Raw genomic sequence first — 20578 nt, 5'->3', positions numbered from 1 at the left:
TGATTGTATGGGTTTGGTCTCTGGCTCTCTTCTCTTCCTGTTTTTTAAACTTTTTTGTGCTGACACTTCTTGTGTAAAAGAAAATATGCCTATCTTTCCATCAAAATCAACTCACCTTCATTAGAAAAAATTAGTCTGACACTAAATGCATATCGTGTGGCGAGAGGGTTGTTCATTTTCAGTTGCCATTCAAAAAACGTTGAAGAAATCAAGGAAGAATTAAAGACTTAGTTTACTTCTTCAATTTATAATGTGTAATTTAGTTTATGTAATTTTTTGCAATTTAAATTAAGTACTTTTGTGCTTTGTTAATTAAAAAATCCAAAAATGTATTTTTGTCAACTAATTTTATTGGAAATGTAAAATTCAATTTTCCTAAAAAATTCAATTCTATCTACTTTATTTAACAAAAAAATAAAAATTATTAACAATTAATCCAATCAGTTAAAATACCCCAACTACCATCTTTTTTATGAACCTCATCCTACTCTTAATATCCGTGCCCAACCCAAATGTCCCAATTATAAAGAATAGGAGAGAGTAGTATTTTCATGATCATCAGAGCAGCTAATGATTTTTATGTTCAAAAAGATTACATCAACAAAATTCATCAACAGCAATAGACAACACAGCTATAAGCAGTGAGATTATATTAATGGCACCTCCAAACAGTGAATTTTTGGCTGTAAATTGTAATACAACTACATTGCTTACCTATAAATAAGAATGACTGTTCATTTCACCAAAGTGACAACAGACAATGACGAATCCCTCAGAGGAGGCTCGGTCAGAAATTAACAAATACAATTGCATACCTTTGCAATCATAGATCACTTAATCATCATAGTTTAGACCATAGGAGTAGGGATACCAATACTTAGCTCCAGTCGGTTTGCTCAAATCTTACGTAAAGAACCACATTGTAAGGTTCATCAATGTACAGCATGATGAACAGCATTGAGATCTCAGTTCCAGAATCAAAATAATAAAATCAACCTTTGCAGTAACATCAACGATTTGAAGTAAAAAACTCGACATCCCACCTTGGTTTAATAATAACCTTGACTACGAGGCCAACGCTTCTAGTATGGCATTGAAGACGGAAGATCCAAAATAACACATTCAGTAGGATTTTTCTACATTAACCAAAGCAGCTGCTTCATTGAGTGGGCTCAGTAAAACAGAAACACATGGAATAAGCAGAAACGAGTTCCAAACTAGATAACCTATAAAAACCATTATCTTTCACCAAACCTACCTGTGTGCAAGTCGTATTTACAGTAATAAAAGTACCTCAGCAAAATCTTGTCATAGACACTCTTCTTGATTGTATGATTGTATGATTGTATGATTGTATCTACTAATCCATATACTCAGTTTACCAAAATGACCTCATAGCCCTCTTCAGCATGTTAAACAAGGCGAGAATAAACACCATCGATACAAACTTCTTGGAGGCAAAGACCCTGAGGTTCACCTTCAGTCCATGTCTTATCATCAACCTTGATATAGCCAAGCGCATAGCTATAACCCAAGAGACAATGGAACACATAACAACTTTCAAGAACTCAGACAAACCATACTCATTAACCGCATTAGTTTGTATTTCCACATAAGGGCAACTAACACCAACTTCACTATGATTTAGCCCTAGAGTTTCATTTAGCCAGACTGATAAGTGGATCAGAAGCTTTGCAAGCCAAGCAACTTCATAATCTGATATTGGTCGCCTTAAAGAATCACCTTTGTAGTCGCCATTGGCAATTGAACCTTTTCCAAGCTTCCTAGGTTTAAATAGCTCATCACGGAAGTATTGATGCTGCTCTGTTCTTGGAGACAAAGAAGGCTGCTTCGAGACGTGATCACCAAATAAACAGCGCAACTTTTCTTTCAATGATTGTAAGTACTGGAGGTTGTTCGCAAGATTATCACCTGAGATTGCCTGAAGCTCTGTCTCTGCCCGCAAGATGAACAGCTGAAAAACAAAGCAAAAGGTTGTTTTTAACAAATGCTGGATTCAACAAACAATATGATGTAGAAACGTCAACCAAGAATTTCCTCTCTTAACCATCTTCATTTGGGATTTACAATGAAAAGATGGAAATGGAGATTGGAGAAAAGAATACCTGAAGCAGCTGAGAGCCACCATCCTCACCATTATCAAAGAGCTTAAGGTCTTTGTTCCAGTTCTCATGTAAGAAGGAACCATCTGCATCATTCTCACTTAAGCCATCCTCCCAATCCTGCCACACGACACCTAAGACTGTTAAAACAATTATGAAGTAGATACACAACATCTGACAGAGATTCGATGGACCCTAGAGATAAAGAAGCCAAACTAGACGATAGAGACATGAGAAAGCCAATGAATATAGTACTCTAAAGAGTACTGCATTCACTATACACAGGTTGAAAATTCTAAAAGTTAGAAAGCTAAGAGAAAGATGTTGACGAAAGCTATGGATAAAGGAATACTGACAAATGTACCATGTACATAAAGTAAAACACTAGAACTTATACTGACATATGTACCATATACATAAAGTACAACACCACAACTTCAATTGCTAAAATACTTCTATATAACAAAATGGATATCACAAACAATGAGTAAAGAAAAAGACATATAAATAACACAGATCACAAAAACTAAATAATAACACTGCTGAGTGCTGAGTTTACCTCTAGTTGCTCACGTATCTGTGGAATAAATTTATTCAAATTACTCGGTGCTGATTTACCAGACCCAGCAGCAGTTTTTGAATGAAAAATGGTGTCAACGTTCTTTAAGAGTTCCAGCAACTCTTTCGAAGATGTTAATATGTCGATCACCTGTTGAAAAATACATAATCATCAAGTTTTCATAGTAACACAATAAGTCCAAACGACCATATAAAAAAATGAGCTAGACTGTATAGTTATAAGCAGGCTAGACAGTTAATTACACAACTAGCCAAATTAATGCTAAGACACCATAAAAACTGCTAAGACACCATAAAAACTGCAGCCAGAAAACCACCACGTTTATGGTAGTTTGTTGGTACATCATGTACTTGCTTTTCTTTTCAATTTCTTCAACTACTGTTAAACCAACCTCACAAATACAATACAGAAACTTGCAACAAGCTCTAAAAGCATGGCATAATGTATGTGTCGAAAAAAAAAGGGGGAAGCGCTAGAAGCCAAAATTTGCCTCAATGTCTTTGTTGGACTTGGATTTTGCAAGGCAGTGCAACTAGCATTTCACTGCACATTGCACCAGGGATCACTTATTAATTAAACATCAAATGTCAAAAAAATTAGTTTTCAATCAAGACACTTAATCTCATAAGAAAAAATTATGTACAAGCCAGGTAACATTGATGCAAGTATCTCCGTTTTTAATGAAAAAACACATGAACATGACGAACCAAATGAAAACCACTGTCCCCACCACGCAACCTTACAGCTCACACCAACACAACCACCACTAAATCCCACCATGGCATAAGTGTCACCACCATTATATTGCATGGTCATACTCAAATCATAAGATGAGCACCAGAAAACCAAAACCACCATTCCCCACCCGAAAAATCATAAATAAGAGGAGAACTCATAGTCTTTGCCTACTACCAGCAACACACAGCTAGACCAAAATAGACATATTCCTCAAGAAATTTAAATTGCCAGAGATAATATAGATTTAAACAAGGGATAAAAAAAGATTGAAAATAAATGATACCCTCATCTTCTGCAGTAAAAGATAAAGATAAATTCACTGTGTTCATGGGCTTCAAAAAAAGTCCACTTTTCTAGATTTGTCCCGAAAGTAACTTCAATAGAGGGAGGAAAGTAAAAGATTAACAGGTGAGAAAATGGTGGTTACCTGTTTTTCCAGAACAAAAAGCAACATAATGTTCGAGTAGAAAAAAACAAAAGAGAGTAGAGACATGACCCAAGCTTTAAACCATCGCAACTACTTGCTAACATAACAAAGTGTCCCTTCTAGATTAGGCCTTTGAATCCCTTTCTTGATTACTTTCCTTTTCAATCACCATAACACCCCTTAGTTTGTAACAAGGGTTACCCACAATGCCTATTTTGCCAAAAAGGTATACTTGCTCTCTCACATCTCTTTATAACCCAAATGCCCAAATTCACCAACTAATAAGCAACAAAGTAAAAATAAATCACAAATCAAAACAGGCGTATCCCATTTAGCGAATTTAGAATTTGATGACGTAGCAACAATGCGACAAGCCTACTTCTCTTTAGCCACACAGCTGACAAACGAAAATGAATGACATCATTCAAACTTTTAGGTAAGTGACTGATTTCATTAGCATCAGTCAGTAATGAAGAGAAACCAGGTATTCATCACAACAGACCACAAATAAAATTGAATATAGCAATTATCAAAGCCACTCATCAAAAAACAGTTTACTATCTGCATGCCTGTCAAACAAAGACAGACCTGAGAAAACCCTAGATGTCTTGCCCATCATGTGCTCATTTAAAATATCCATAAATAGATCTAGATTCAAAAAGGCTAATGGACCAATTTCTTTTCAACATCAAGAGTTCCATAAGCTAATGAATCCATATTTCAACACAAGTACAGAACCATTCTAGTTTGTTGCAATACAATTTATGCCAATGATCTTCATATATTAGTAGAAAACCCAATCATGAATCAAGAACAAGAAAAACGTCAGCATAAAACTCTTCTGGTTTAGTAAGCATATATCAAGAAGAAAAAGTAACGCAAGTCAAAAAATCATAAACCATACCCTTGATGTCATTCGGACAATTGTTTCAGCATCAGTATGAAGAAACTTGTGAGCAAAACCAATAAAATGCATAGCCAGTGACGTGTAGAACAGATAATTGGACAGCACATAGCCTTGCCAAGTGATTGAATATTGTCGCTGGTTGGAGTCACCACCGTCTTTGTCCAGATTCCTCTTGGAAGCATCTGTCATTGCATCAAGCTCTATGAGTTCTTCCTTGATGAGCTTCCATGGTTCAATGTAACTAATCCAAACAGAAAAGACGTCGGAAATATTCTTCATAGAAGACCCCATAGGACAATACAAAAATGTCCGTAGAAGGAACCTATACACCGGCCTTTGGATATAGGAGTTCCAGGAACCACCAGATGGCAAACTAGGCAAAACAAACTGAACCTCCATAGATTTCCCAAAATCACTCGAACTCAACTTGTATGATGGACTACCACCATACTCAACTTGCTTCGACCAACCTGCCAACTCTATAGAGTTCAAATTCAAGTAGTTCACCAGCAACTTCACCACCTCTCCCAACCCTGAAGCTGGAGGGGTCACTCCCAACACTGACCGAAACGGAAAAGACAATCCAAATGATTTACACACATTCACAGCCAAAGGCGACAAATCATTATCAACCAACCAATAATGAACCAAACTCTCAACAAAGAACTCCGCACGAAGAACAACAGAATCATCATAACTAGACGAGTAATGAAGAAGCGAACTACGGTAAGGTTGATGATGTGCATTTAAATCATCGATAGGGACAAAAGCACGAAGATATGCATACAAAAGCTTCATATACAAATTACAATTACTCTTCTGCTCCGACATGCGTTTACCACTACTGGAAATCACCGGAATGGATATCGACCAATTCTCCAGCTTAGACTTCCTACTACTTCTAACAGAAATAGTTCCAGCAATTTCAGAATTACCTCTACAAACAGGATAATAAGCAAACCAAAATATAAAATACTCAAAAACATTCAAATGAACTTGAAAATTCCCTTTAACTTCATCCTCTTTAATCCTACCTTTAAACAACGGACACAAATCAGATAACATTCGACAATCTCTCTCATTAGAAAGCAAAAACCTAACCCACTCAGGTAACCTTTCAGCCGGAAACACAAATTTAACAAGAGATAATCGATCAACAGCCATAATCGAGTTAATTAGGGTTCCATGAGGAGACAAAAGGTTGAATAGTTTACCAGCGAGGTCGGAATCGTTCAACAACGACACTGTATCGATCCAACCGGAAGGAGAAGGCGGTTTAGGAGAAGAAGATGAAGACGAAGAAGAAACATCAAAGCCAAAGAACTTACAGAGAAAAGCCGGAAAAGCGATGGAGAAAAAATGGCGATTTTGATCAGCGGAATGAGTAGTGAGGTGAGATTCGACGGCGGCGATTGCGGCGACGATTTGAGTCGGAGAATTGGCGTCGAAGAATTTTGCCGCAAGGTCGGAAGATTTCGATTGAGAATCAAGAGAGTAGGAATGTGACGTCATTGAGGAGAGGGAAGGAGGAAGAAGAGGTGAAAATGGCGGGTTTTAATGGAGGAAGTGAAAAGGGTTTTAGTTAGGGCACAATAAAGGAAGCAAATGGAGAATTTGAAAGACTGGTGAGTGGTGACGGTGGAATGTTTTTTCTTTTTTTCCTTACTTTTGGAAATGATTTTGAAAGAGGATGGAGCAAATGGCGCGTTCTAGAGGTTTACGACTTACGTGGCGAGTATTGCGTTGATTTGATGAAAACCGAAAGACTAGTGAGCAATAACTCAATCAAAAATTCCAAATTGATTTATTAATAAAGTAAAAAAACAAAAATAATAAATTAAAATCTTAAAAATCTCACCTTATCAAATTCTTACACAAAAGGTACTAGTGGTGGCCACGGTCTGGATTGGATCGATTGCAGTTTCGGTTTTATTTGATTCTGATTCCTAAAAACTGAACCAAATTCGGACCTTTGGATTTTGGTTCGATTTCGGTTCTAGACAGTTCCTTGGCGATTTTGGATGCAGTTCAACTTTCGGGTTGGACGGATCGGACCATCGGTTCAATTATTTTTGATTTAAATATATAATATAAAAAATCATATAAAGTACTATAATAATGTAGATGTATACCTTTGTTGATTATTATCGAATTCCTTGCATATTAATCATTATCAAAATACTTACTACTATTGTTTAAGTTTAAATAATTACACTAATCAATAAAGGTACGTCCGGATGAATCGGTTTGCAGTTCGCGGGACTATTCCTGCCACTGGTTCCATGAGTCCATCAGATATTTTTGGAACCTTAATGGTTTGCGATTCGAGTCGGTTCTAAACAAGTCGCAGACGGTTCTGATTGAACGGTTCTTCAGCAGTTCGGGATTGGGTTCGATTTCAAATAACCCACCCAATGGCCATCACTAACTGGTACTAACTACCTATACCAGTGAATACTGATCATAGATGTACTGAATGGAGTATTAGGTAATAAAATAGTTTATTGGACAATTTTACTTTATTTTGGTATAAATATATTATTTGGTGATTTGTTATTAAACCTTAAACGCTATTGTTTGGTATATTAATTAGTTGAAATAAATTATTATCATAAATAAGCTTTTTTGAACAATTAGTTGGCTGAAACAATTTATAGGTTATAGAATGAGTTCATAATTAACTGATCCAACCAATTGATTAAATTAAATGTACTAATCAATCTCTTCAATCAGCTAATAGCTATTAATTTTTTGCCAAACACACACAATAGCGAATAACATGGCAAAACAATCAGATCGTTGAAGTTTAAATAAGTTCATTATTCATTGAGTTTTTTAATCTCTCAATTATAAGTTAGGTTGTTTTTGAGTTTAGGTTGTGTTCAAATTAATCTAACTATGTTCAAAGGATATTCAGAACATTTTCTTATCATTAAAAGTTACATAAAATACTGCTATTAATTAGTTTCAAAAATAAAATATTGAAATATTGACAATTCTAATAAATTTTTAGAGAATATTCTAATTCGATTTCAACAAATTTACCTATTTTATAATCTAAATCTATGTATCAGATGCATAAGTTTGAAAAATCAATTTATCAAAATAATTTTTTTAATTATATTATCAAGTATCAACCAGTATCATAATTTCTAAACATGTAACCAAAATAGAAAAAATATACTTGTATGTAATATATACATTTTGCTTTGTTCCAAAGAAATAAAAAATGGACGACATGAAGCAACTAAGAGGAGATTGCAAGATGGAAATCAAATAATGGAATTATATTTGAGCATCATATTCAATAATTCAATTATATCGAGAATAGAAGCCAATTAATCTAATCCCACAAAATTCTCTTTTTCCTTGATTTGCTTCATTTCCAATTCTAATGCCATTAGCCTACAGACACATATATAACAAAACCTTAGTTATTAACTTATAGCAATATCTATTTCTATTTAATGAAAAAAGGGAGAGAAAAGTATAGCTCATATATAATTAATAGATATCGGATAATATTTGTCTACGTTCTTGTTTATATATGCTACGTCAAACTAAATAAGAGTATATTCAAATTTGGATTTTTATGTTCAATAATAATATAAAATAAAATAAAATAAATAAAAAGTATATTTTAGACTGATATTGAGTTTATTAAGTGATTGTTTTACCGGAATATAAGTGAACCTAAAGGGTTATATAAGTAATTTGGAACATTAAATTTAAAATCCTACGTTAATATTTAATTGTATAATTTATATATCGGAAAAAATAATAGTCAAGTTGATTATTCTGGATTCTAGCTCCCATCATGGCTATGCAGTTGTAATATTCCAAATTTAGCTTGAAAAAGAATTGATAGACTACTCATATCAACAAGGTGCATCTTTTTTTTAGGGAGCCCATTTGCTAAGAACTCCACAGTTAAGCGTGCTTGGTGGAGAGCAATCTTAGGATGGGTGACCTCCTGGGAAGTTTTCCCGGGTGCGCACGAGTAAGGCTAAAGTGCGCTGGAAAGACTTGTGTTAGTTTGTGGGGCTAGTGTACAGTCTCCAAGAGTAGTCACTAGCAGTCCCAGGGGCCAAAGTGTTACAGCAGTGGTCATAAGAATTTACCAATGGCAAATTGGCAATGCATCAAAAGTAATCTACATCAAAGAAAAGGGAGGATATAAAGTAATAACCTCATTTGACACATCAAGAATTTCATTCTGATTCTTCTGGTAAATTGTAGTAGCAGTTTGTTATGTATGCCTACAAAAAACATCGTCTTAGTATTTCATGTGGACTACAAAAATTCAACAAAATAATGTATTTTTATTTTTTAACTATTAGAGTATATAAGATATGATGAGGCTTCAATCAATTAGAATTCAAAATCTAACGTGATGAATTTTGTTATGGATTTGAATTTTAACCATTCTTAGTTTAATTTAAGTGTAATATTTAGTATTATGTAATTTAAGTGTAATATTTAGTATTATGTATGAGGAAGGCGCGTGTGCCGTGTAACGTGTTGCATCCACACCAGGGGCAAATCCAAAAAGAAATTATTACCTAAGCCAACATTATATGACCTCTCATTTTGTGAGAGAAAATAAAAAAACATTTATGAATAAATTCTATGATAAAACCTAAGAAATTAAATTTATATAGCTTAATATACAACCCCATTCATTCCTTTTATAACATCAAACACTGAACATTAGTTTAATATATATTTTATTTTCCATGACTAGGGCCGTGGCCCATGCTAGTCCCGGTGTAAATACGCCCCTGATTGAGATATGTTAGAGTATACTTTATAACATATTATGAATCGGAGTTTGAACCATCAACTTAAACTTTTTGATGTACGTTGAGTTGGTTTCATGACATACGTTATACTAATGTTCAAGAAAGGCATTTGTAATTGTACCTTATCAACATTATGAGCTGTTTTAGCAGAACACTCCATGAATAACAATCCATGTTTGTTAGCAAATTGTTCACCTTCCTCAGTCCTTACTGTTCTATCATATGCAAGATCAGATTTGTTACCAACAAGCATTATTGGCATGTTTTTATCAACAGTTTCCCTTAATTCCTCTAGCCAACTTGAAAGGTTATCAAAAGTAACCCTCCTACACATAACACCAACAATATTTAATTTACCTGACAAACGTTAATTTCAGTTTTTTAGAATACGATTGAGTTTTGGGTATAATATAATCTTTAAAATATTTTATACTGATTTTTAATTATTTATTGTATACGAATTATATCGGAGTTGATTGATTCACACTAGGTTAGGTTTCGATTAATGGGTTAAGTTTAAATATTCTAGTAACTACAACAGTCTAAGAATTGAAATCCACCATTACCTAGTAATATCATAAACTAGAATCGCACCTGCGACCCCGCCGTAAAAAGCTTTTGTGATAGATCTGAATTTTTAGAAATTGTCAAAAAAAATAATTGTTCCAATTTTTTCATTTACTTTTTGTATAATTTTTAAAAATTGTTTGATATAGTTTCTTTAATAAAGAAAACTAATCGTGTCCCATAATCCTAACTTAATACGTTTTTTATCATTGGATATGATTTTGGATGCATATTCAATTCCAATAGTCACATCGTGTACACTCTGAAGCCTCTTGTTAATAAACTGTTTATGAAAACATGATTTTCCCACGGCTGCAAAACAAATTAATATTTAAGGTTAGCCACTGATTTCATTGAACAATAACAAAAGAAAGAGAAGATCTTAGTAAATAACGGTTATTTGTGAGATTAACAAATCACTCTTATATGGTAATATTTAATAGGGTGAGAATTTTGTTATTTTAATTTAGCTTTTTTAATTTGTTTTTTTTATTATTGTTATTTTTTGTCTTTTTGTAATAATTTATAAATTATAATTATTAATTAAGAATTTTTGCAATCACTAAACATTCACAAGAAAATACAAATCTTAATGGAGCCATGGCTGCCTTATTGGAGAAAAATCTATTTAAAGACTGGCCACAAAGAAAAATACACTTAATTTTGATGTAAACCATGTATAATACTACATACAAATAAAAAATTATTTTTTGACTAGTGAAAAGTCAGCTTATAATATTAGACATAATAATATCAAAAAATAAATAAATATTCATAATATTATGATTTCATGAAACTATATATTACAACTCTAGGTATACGACTCAAACACAATTGGATCGGTCGTGTCGTCAATCTCACATCTTTCTCGGCATCTCCGACATAAGAGGCATTAGGAAGGTTTTAGAATGGTGTAGAGCATTCCAGAAAACTCTAGGTTAGGGGTTTCTAGAATTGCCCAAGGTAGGGCCTTGCCTATAAATAGGCACTTAGGTTCATTTTATATTTAAGTTTCAACAAGTTTCAAAAGCTCTTGTAAAGCATTTAACTCTCTCGTAAGAGCATTTTCTTATTAATACAAAGTCTTTTCCTGTACAAATACTCTCTTATTAAGTCTAACTAAGCTCTTCGACTTGCACACTTAAGGATCAAAATTAAGGATGAGCTAGTACAATCTATCCTAGTGGCACGGTTTGGAAGAGAAAGAAAATTTTTATGTAATTTTATGTAAATGAAATCTGTCCTTTGTAGGTTGTAGCCTGTAGGGCTACGCTATTCATCCCTACCAACAAAATATATATATATATATATATATATATATATATATATATATATATATATAATTTAAATTTCCTCTTTGCCTTCCATTAATATTTACATGATAATAATATGGTAAAAATACATGTTTCATAATATTATGATTTCACCACAAAAATAGGGTATAAAAAAAGTATTATATGAAAGAATGGTGTTTCTATTCTAATTGATTACTCCCACGTGCAAATTTAATGGGGTTTGCATGTGAGGGGGGTGTTGGGATGATTTATCCCACATCGACAAACTAAAGTTGGTGTGCACACCTTATAAGTTATTGGAGCCCCTTTTCCCATTGTCATATGGTTTTGGGATAGTACATATCTCCGTGGCTTATGAAATGTATGTACCTCGTGTTTCCCCGTTAATATATTGACATTCACTATAAGTCCAGCCTAATATAACATACACAAGATCTAATAGTACGTAGAAAATGGTAAATTTTGATAATATCAACAGATACTAATATCATAAAAACAAATATTTACAATATTATATTTCTTACTCCCTAAAACATATTAACTATCAATTTTTCTCTTTCATTTGTTTTATATCGATTTTTCTAATCTATACACCACTTGCATAGGTTAAATAATAAATTTGATAGTTATTTTATATTTCATAGAAAAATCTTACAAATAAAATAGGTAAATGTAGCAATATTTCATATAATATTCTAAATGAAATTTTAAATAATTATCAATTTCAAAAATCTAAATTTTAAATAGTTAGCAATTTCAATTAGGTTAAAAAAATCAATTTTATATTAGTCTACTATTTTAATCAAATAGAAATATATTTTTGGAACGATAGAGCGGTATATACTAATTAAACAAAGAAAATATTAAAAATATTAATTTTAGAAAGTGTGATAATAATCAAAACAAAGTGTGGAAACTGAATAAGAAATAATTATCAGAATCTCATACGATAATGATTTTAAATTTGTAAGAGAAAGACATCTTTGGAAGATAGTATTAGAAGAAAATACACTCTTAATAATTACCTTTTAAAGATGTCAAAATAGCTTTATATTATCAATTTAATATTTTTTAATATTATTGGCGAATATATATATGTTTCTGTAATGAAACGTAGAAGTGCGAGACACTTAAAATACTTGAGGATGAAGTGTCGTCGAGATCAGCAATCGATGGAAGGGAAGTGACCTGAATGCTTGCAATGCAACACGTTAGCCTTGCTCGGGGGTGATCTCCCGGAAAACCTCTCTGACGCTCAAGTTAGAACGGAGATGAGAGATTGATGAACAAGCGATTATAGATTGAACACTGGAACGTGGATGTCGGGGCAAAGGTTACTTGTATTTAGGTAGGCTAATGAAGAGGATTGTGAGCAAGGATTTTAGGAGAGCTTGTGTGGTGTTTTTTCACTGCCCTCCATTTGAGGCTGGTTGCATCTATTTATAATGGTGGAGAGGGAGTTATTTCTGAAAGAAGGTAGATCATCATGGATGGTAGTGGGTAGTTATTAGCATAGAAGAAGGAGTCATGATAGTGAATGGAGAATAATGGGCAGTTACCTAATAGAAGTTATGGGTTCCTGGAAGTTATTAGCTTATGGGCCAAGCAAGGAGGTTGAGAAATTCAGAAAAAGCCCCTTGACCGAAAGTCAAGGTCAACACAAAAGATCAAAGGGTATTAAGGTAATATGACATTAATGATTTAAATAAATAAATGAGTAAATAAATGTTACCATGACAACATATAAAAAAAATATATTATTTGTTATATAGTTAATTTATTGTACTAATAAATAGAAATGGATGATAACAAATTAAACAAATCCATTGTACTACTCCAAATAAATGGGAATAGGTAATAAATATTTTTACTCCACCCCTACAAGCATATATATTATAATTCTGATAAACATTTATGCAGAGGGTAAGAGATGTAAAATATTTGTGATTCTTTTAAGCCAATTATTTTTTTTATAATTGGGGGATTATTTTCTTTTTGAATGTTGGTCTATAGCATTATTGAAAAGCGATGTATAATTAATTTATTGAGCAGAAAGAATGATATAATTATTCAATAATTATTTTAGAAACTTCATATAATTAATAAGCTAGTTAGTAACCGAAGCAAAAAAGACGAAATATATATTAAAGTAAGAGCATTATGTACTTTTTCAAGCAATATTAAAGTTACCAATTATCAAATTCCATCGTTGTAGCTATGTGGTATCAGAGCAAAAAAATAAACATAATATATATGCTTGACATAAGGTTGTGGGTTCGAGCCAGAATCTTGTTAAGATTGTGAAAATTTTATTTTTGGATGGGGTTGCATATGCAGTAACCCCTCGTTCTAATTTGTGTCCAATAGTCTAATGATTGGAGTAAGAGATCCACGCGGCAAAAGAGCATTCCAGCTGTAAAATAATTTGACATGTGAAAGAGAGAGCAGCTTGTTGTCAAGCGTTTGTTCGAGCAAGCCACCATCAGATCTTACTGACTATTACTATCTATTTATTATGATACGTGTGCCTTGAACAAGACACTTCTATCCTTGATTGAGCATAATGTTGCACCACACAATGCAAGTGTCCAACACTCGTACAATATCACACACACCTCACCTACGGTCTCGAATACCAGTCAAGCATAACGTACACACTAAAATGCACACTCAAGTCACCAAACTCAACAAAATGTCTCAACAAATTAAACAATACTATTAAAATCAACTAAATACACAACAATAACTAGGATTTAAATGTCATATATGGCAACCATGGTAAAAGTTTACAAAGTTAAAAGACTTTGTACATAGTCCCTTAACTTCCAAATTTAACATTTTTCACATAGCTTATGGTTATATTTGAGTCTAATAGTTTTAGGCCAAGTCCCATATCGTATTTGTACATGATCCCTAGAGTCAAAAATTATTGAATACAAACCCTGATATTAAAATCGAATCTAACATAATTTTATTAAGTAGTAGTATCATAAAACCATATCCATCTCTAATATTACAATTAAAGTAAGATATAACGCACATTTTAATAGCGAATAACATGCATCAAATCAAGCCAAACAAGTACAACTCTTGAATAAATTTAGTCCACGCTAAAATGACATGCACTTTTTCATTTAAAGAGTAGATTAAAGTAGATTAGTATAAAATATTAAGAATAATACACAATATTTTAGCGTCCACTAAATCCATCCAAACACTTACTCGGCCAAACAAACCCTTGCGTATATTGTCGCAGAAAACTAACAGTCGCCGATCACCAAGTGCGAGGAAAGTCTCCATAGCTGTAGCTGTGATCAGCAAGTCGTTTCTTAGGGATAGAAATACCTTCACTGAAACGAGCTGATGAATTAGAAGCAACAATATCATGATCATCATGATTATCATGATTATCATGATCATTATGATTCTTATGTTTCTTCTTCTTCTCTTTTTTGCCATTACAAAGGAACATTAGTGCTACAATTGCAGCACCACACCCAATAAGATCTATTAAGCAATTCATTAATTATATATATAATGTTATTTTGGAGCTTAAATGTATGAATGAAATATACTTCTATGAATGTTTTATTTTAGATCAACAAGAAAGAAATAATTGATTGGAGTTTCAAGCTATATGTAAATTAATAATTTGACTTATTATATATATATATATATATATATATATATATATATATATATATATGCTCATGAAAGGATGGAAATTATTAATTTGACTTATTATAATGTGGGGTTATGTGATTGTTTTCTTAAGTATGTGGACAAGTTCATTACTTCATTATCATTCTAATTCTAATTAAGATAAGCATGAACTATTAATCATGAAAATGTCTATCCCATTGACTTGGCCTAGACAATAGATTTCATAATGATGTGAAGGGTTGAATATTGCATTAATGTTTTTTTATATCTCATTATGTATTATTTTTTCCGAACAAATTTAAGTTTGATTCTCGTTGCTTTCTTTTTTTAAGACTCTCCTTCATTCCTTCAGCTTACCCTAAATTTAAAATCATTATCATCATATTCAGTATATTCCGCTCATAGGAATTATGGTCAGGATCTGGAAAGGAAATAAAGACGACAACAGAGATTGCGGTTAAAGAGTCCCCAAATCAAGAAAAAAAACTTCAGAGTGTAGATACCCGAAATTCAAAATGTATTTTAAAGTAAACCATATTTATAATAATATTTACTATGGTATATAGTATTACATTCTAATATTAATTAGTAAGAGTAAACAATTATTGACCCGTTTGATATAAACTATTTAAAATTAGTAATCGGGACATAGTTTTGATAAGAAAATTACATATCAAATTTTATGCCCATACTATGGTATATAGCATTACATTCTGATATTAATTAAAAGTAAATTAAAAGCGATATTTTAATTTCTTTAATTGACAAGCAAGTTATAATTTAAAATTCAATAAAATTTAATTGTTGCTCCATTCATTTGATATTTAACAAAATTATTAGTAGTTGTTAGTTTATTACTTCATTCCCACATAAGGAAGAATTGTTATTCTTGACATCTAATTGAAAAATTAGACCATTAATGTACCTACCTAGTCTTTTTAGGATTGCATCAATTCAAAAAAATTGAAATTTAAAGAGGGTATAACTAGTTGTAATATAAATTAATGCAAATTACAAAAAAGAAGAGAGTATTTAATTAATAATAGTGTAGCTAATATTCCTTTTTTTTGTATGCATATATTATGAGTTTCTTTCCATATACTACTACATTAAATATTACATAAATTTAGAGGTCATATTTACTGTTTAGCCTTAAAAATAACACAAACTAACTCGAAACAGACTCAGACATAAAAAAGAAATCATATAATTTATAAATTAATTCCTTCACATCGTAACATCAGTCCAATATGATAGTTACATCACTAATGCCATGCAAAACTATTACAAAAGCAATTCAATTTTTTACCCCTTTTCATCCAATTGAAAGAGTGGGTGTACTACTAATAAGTAATAAAGTTGGTAGTTGGAATCTAAGAAAGGTAGATGAAGTGCTTTCTACTTATACTTCAAGTGCTCTTTATGCCTCCTAAATTAACAAAAAAGAAACTAAATTTGTTATAAGTAAGCATTTTCTCTCTATCTCACCCTCACAACTCACAAGCTTATTAGTATTCCAAAAAATGGCACCAAAGAAGGGTGAAGAAGGTTTAGGGAACAGAAGAATAGTGAACAAAGGAACATGGACTGCTGAAGAAGATCAAAAGCTGTCTAATTATATTCAACAACATGGTGCTAACCATTGGAAAACTGTGGCCCTCAATGCTGGTATAATTTACTCCATTCTTTAATTTTACATTTCTATATAGCTTTACTAGACAACATAAACTTATACTCCTCTGTCCTTTTGAGTTTGCACCATACGACTCAAAGAGCTCTCACATATTTGAGTTTTAAGCTGCAAACTTAATGGGACAGAGGGAGTATGTGTTTGGTATTCAACCTAGGGCTTCCCCAATAAAAACGATTGTAGCGACAATCAAACTACGACTAAGTTATCCATTTGAATTTGCTTCATTTCTATTTTATACGAAATCAGCTCGCATATAAGAAAAAGAAATGAGATAAATTTAACGGGAGAGTAATTTGTTGATCTTGTCTTACCATCTAAATCTCATTTTTTTTGTCTACTCTCATTATTAATTAAGGTCTTAGCGTACAACACACAATTAATTTTAACGTTATGATATTTAAAATTTTTGTTATAAAAAGGTTAAAATATAATCAAACTAAAATAAAAGTAAAGCGATAACATAAATTTTTAATTAAGTGGTTTTTGTGTAGTTGGACACATCACACGTTGTATATGTGAGAGTACCAGCTATATTCTTAATAAACTTTAATTACAGGATTAAAACGATGTGGGAAGAGTTGTAGATTGAGATGGTTAAATTACCTACGACCAAATATCAAAAGGGGCAACATTTCTGATGAAGAGGAGGACTTGATAATTAGGCTTCACAAGCTTCTGGGAAATAGGTAGGTACTCTAAATTTTTGTATGAATTAAGGTCTCTCAACAGTTTTATTTGTTTATTTTTGAGCATAATAATCAATATATAAACAAAATTTCTTTTTCATCTAAATTTCTAAAGCGTTACCTTCTCAAAAAGTAACTTCAATTAAAAAAGAAAATTTAAATATAACTAATAACCGTCAAAATGAGATTTGTTTCGGTTTGTGAGAAAGTATCACTTTGGAAAAAGTCCTAAGTTTAAATATCCCACTTTACTTAACAATTCTCTTTACTATTTAATTTATATTACCTTCTTTTAAAATATTTGCAACTAGTTAAAATATTTACATGGAAAAATATTACTATCAGTTGTAAGTATGTATATAATAGTCTAAGCAATTTAATTTTTGACGAATTTCTAAGTAAATGCATAATACTAGGAGTATAATTTTTTTGGAAAGATAATACTATAGTTTTTTTTTGAAAAGATAACACTATAGTTAAAATAGCACAAATTTGGTAAATTGTCTTGTTTCTTATTTCCTTATTTATCCCTTTAGTTATGAGTCACTAGCATAAAAGTTGTTCTCCAAAAAGATACACTTCCAATATCCAAACAATGATCTTAGCTAAGATATATAATGTTAAAACTTGTACTTTATTCAAAGTTTGCAAAAAATAGACTAGGTTGTTGAAAAACTTATGTAGACTCAAATATGGGTGAAAAATTTTTTTTAGAGAATAATTACTGATTGTCTTCGTTAATGTACTATATTTTTAAATTTGACAAGATAAGTTTATTATCAGTAGGAATCTCAAAAGACATATGAATAACTAATAAGTCATTTTCTAGTTGTAGACTTTATTCATTAAGTAACCCATGAATATACACAAAAACAAATAGTAATAACATTGAAGTATTAGAGAAAAGTGTAAGAAAATGTCACAAAGTTGAAAGTACCAATGAAAGTTTATTCAAAAACACTTTTTGATATTCACTTAAAAAGTCATTTATTAAATAATTTTTTTGCTGTCCTTCAATCAACAAGCTACAACCCAAAAGTCAAAACCAATCAAAAGCCGAAAAGCTATTTATTTTTTAATCACACCAAATACTTGTAAAACATTTAGACTATAATACTATATTTGTGAAAAAAATGCTAAACTAAGCTGTTATTTTTCTATAAGGTGGGCATTAATTGCAGGTAGATTACCAGGAAGAACAGATAATGAAATTAAAAATTATTGGAATTCTCACTTGAGCAAAAAAGTAAATCAAGAGGATAGAAAGACAGAATTTCCTGCAATTTCTGCTGCTGCAACACCATCAACTGAGATTACAGAAGAAGCAATGGAAAATGAAGACACTGAAATTAGGATTGATATGAATGAAATGTTTGATTTCTCTGCTGAAGGTACCTATGGCTTGGATTGGGTTGATAGGTTTCTTGAAGCAGATAAACAAGGACCATAACTATGTAATGTGTAGTGTAAAACCTTAGGCTCTAAACAATTTTACCAGCTTCTGATATTATGTCAAGGAATTAACTTAACTAAAAATTTCAGCTGATGATTGAAGCTCTATGATATGTATATACTCTTATCATTTCTGATTGTGTTTCTAAGATATGTATATACTCTTATCATTTCTGATTGTGTTTCTAAGATGTTTCTATAGAACATCAATATAAGATAATGGAATACAATAACATTAAAATGAACTTTATAGAATCATCAAACCTTGCAAGCACCAACAGAGAATGTATGATTATGAACCAGTGTAACATAATTCGCCAACTAATTCGCCTTTTGAATTCAGAATTCGGTCAAAATTGTTGAAAAAAATCCAAAATCGACCATAATTTGCTTTTTTGATTTGCAATTCACAGGGAGATAAGCCAATTATATGACGTTGTTACAAACTCATGCACATAAGATTTAGTCTTCAAGGAAAGCCATATAAAGTTTGAAATTGAAGATCGTGCGCATCAATATGAACCAAACACAAAGTTGTAACAATATAAGTATAACCATGTAGGGCTGTACATTAAGTTTCCCTTCATTACATTAAGTGAAAATTTTACTTCATATGGTATGTGGTTTAAATGTACAAAGGGGGAATTTACATTTTTCTAATGTTTTTTCTCCGAACATACACACCTATACCTATTTAAGAACTTCACCCGGAAAAATCTATGTCGTCTACATACAAAGGGTTTATTGTTGTGTATATGGAAAGGCGGACAGGTGCTCCTTTCTTCAGTATAAAATGTATGAACAAGTATCACTCTTCTATGATGTATGTAACCAAAGCATTGCAGTATTTACCGTTTACCCGTTTTGGTGTTCATGAATCTATGATACTGTATAACCTGGCTGAAAGACATGTTTGTCGAGTGGCCAGCCATCCATACAACTCTTAATCCCGGTATTCTCAACTGATCTACACATTTTTTCTGATAATTGTTCCTGCAAGAACCATCATGAACTTAGAAATCGTTTGTTTGCACCTATATATCACGAGAATTTCAATTTCCTAGGAATTGGATGAACTGATTAACGGAGTATATAATGTATCCTAAGGTTACAACTATAAGCTTAAGCTTTGGATTGTAAGCCCGAGATATGCTATATACCTGCACAATCAAATAAACAGAAGCTGTCTGCTCCTCAGGACGTGCAAAATACACGAGATTGCTCTGAGTTTATTGCAGCGTCGAAATGAGCAAAAGAAGTTGAAAATATTTGTAAGCCGGCCGACTTCCACCCCTCTCTCTGAAATGAGCAATGTTTCATGCTTTAAATAAACTGGAAAAACGCACTCTCTTCTGCTAATCCAGTACTTAAACCTGTTTTAATCTGCTAAGCCATATTGAATGCAAGATCATGTGGAACAAATCATATTTAAATGGTCTTAAATTCCAAAGGAAATGTCTCTGAAGCATTTTCAGGTTCTCGAGCATTTTTAGATATCGTCTGAGAGGAATACTCTCGAGAATTTCCTTTAACTTGGGAATATCCTTCTCGGCCACTGTCACAGAAAACGCACTCCAATCGAGCACATCATCAAACGGAGGCACAAAATTGTCCGCAATTATCACAGGAACACATTCGTAATATA

At 32.1% G+C, this 20578-nt stretch overlaps 2 protein-coding genes and 2 pseudogenes across 2 annotated transcripts; 2 read left to right on the top strand and 2 right to left on the bottom strand.

Moving 5' to 3' along the window:
* Positions 1–610: 610 nt before the first annotated feature.
* LOC130801415 (uncharacterized) lies at positions 611–6471 on the bottom strand. Its single transcript, XM_057665263.1, has 4 exons — positions 4773–6471; positions 2683–2832; positions 2127–2243; positions 611–1975 (listed from the first exon to the last, which is right to left on the bottom strand). The coding sequence occupies exons 1-4, from the start codon at positions 6285–6287 to the stop codon at positions 1379–1381; spliced, it is 2379 nt and encodes a 792-aa protein (XP_057521246.1). The 5' UTR covers positions 6288–6471; the 3' UTR covers positions 611–1378.
* A 1616-nt stretch (positions 6472–8087) lies between these two features.
* Positions 8088–14962, bottom strand: LOC130800935 (ras-related protein RABB1c-like; annotated as a pseudogene).
* Positions 14963–16528: 1566 nt separating this feature from the next.
* LOC130801544 (transcription factor MYB3-like) lies at positions 16529–19308 on the top strand. Its single transcript, XM_057665414.1, has 3 exons — positions 16529–16770; positions 17352–17481; positions 18646–19308. The coding sequence occupies exons 1-3, from the start codon at positions 16626–16628 to the stop codon at positions 18929–18931; spliced, it is 561 nt and encodes a 186-aa protein (XP_057521397.1). The 5' UTR covers positions 16529–16625; the 3' UTR covers positions 18932–19308.
* Positions 19309–20333: 1025 nt separating this feature from the next.
* Positions 20334–20574, top strand: LOC130801545 (uncharacterized; annotated as a pseudogene).
* Positions 20575–20578: the final 4 nt, after the last annotated feature.

The sequence above is a fragment of the Amaranthus tricolor genome, chromosome 15 (assembly GCF_026212465.1).
Source record: "Amaranthus tricolor cultivar Red isolate AtriRed21 chromosome 15, ASM2621246v1, whole genome shotgun sequence".
Taxonomy (NCBI): domain Eukaryota; kingdom Viridiplantae; phylum Streptophyta; class Magnoliopsida; order Caryophyllales; family Amaranthaceae; genus Amaranthus; species Amaranthus tricolor.
This window is presented reverse-complemented; position numbering and strand designations above follow the sequence as displayed.

Coding starts and splice junctions, on each gene's coding strand:
- LOC130801415 (XM_057665263.1), bottom strand. CDS start 6,287: ATGACGTCACATTCCTACTCTCTTGATTCTCAATCGAAATCTTCCGAC. Junction 2,244..2,682: donor AGATACGTGAGCAACTAGAG/GTAAACTCAGCA, acceptor GTCGTGTGGCAG/GATTGGGAGGATGGCTTAAG. Junction 1,976..2,126: donor GTGGCTCTCAGCTGCTTCAG/GTATTCTTTTCT, acceptor TTTGTTTTTCAG/CTGTTCATCTTGCGGGCAGA.
- LOC130801544 (XM_057665414.1), top strand. CDS start 16,626: ATGGCACCAAAGAAGGGTGAAGAAGGTTTAGGGAACAGAAGAATAGTG. Junction 16,771..17,351: donor AACTGTGGCCCTCAATGCTG/GTATAATTTACT, acceptor CTTTAATTACAG/GATTAAAACGATGTGGGAAG. Junction 17,482..18,645: donor CACAAGCTTCTGGGAAATAG/GTAGGTACTCTA, acceptor TTTTTCTATAAG/GTGGGCATTAATTGCAGGTA.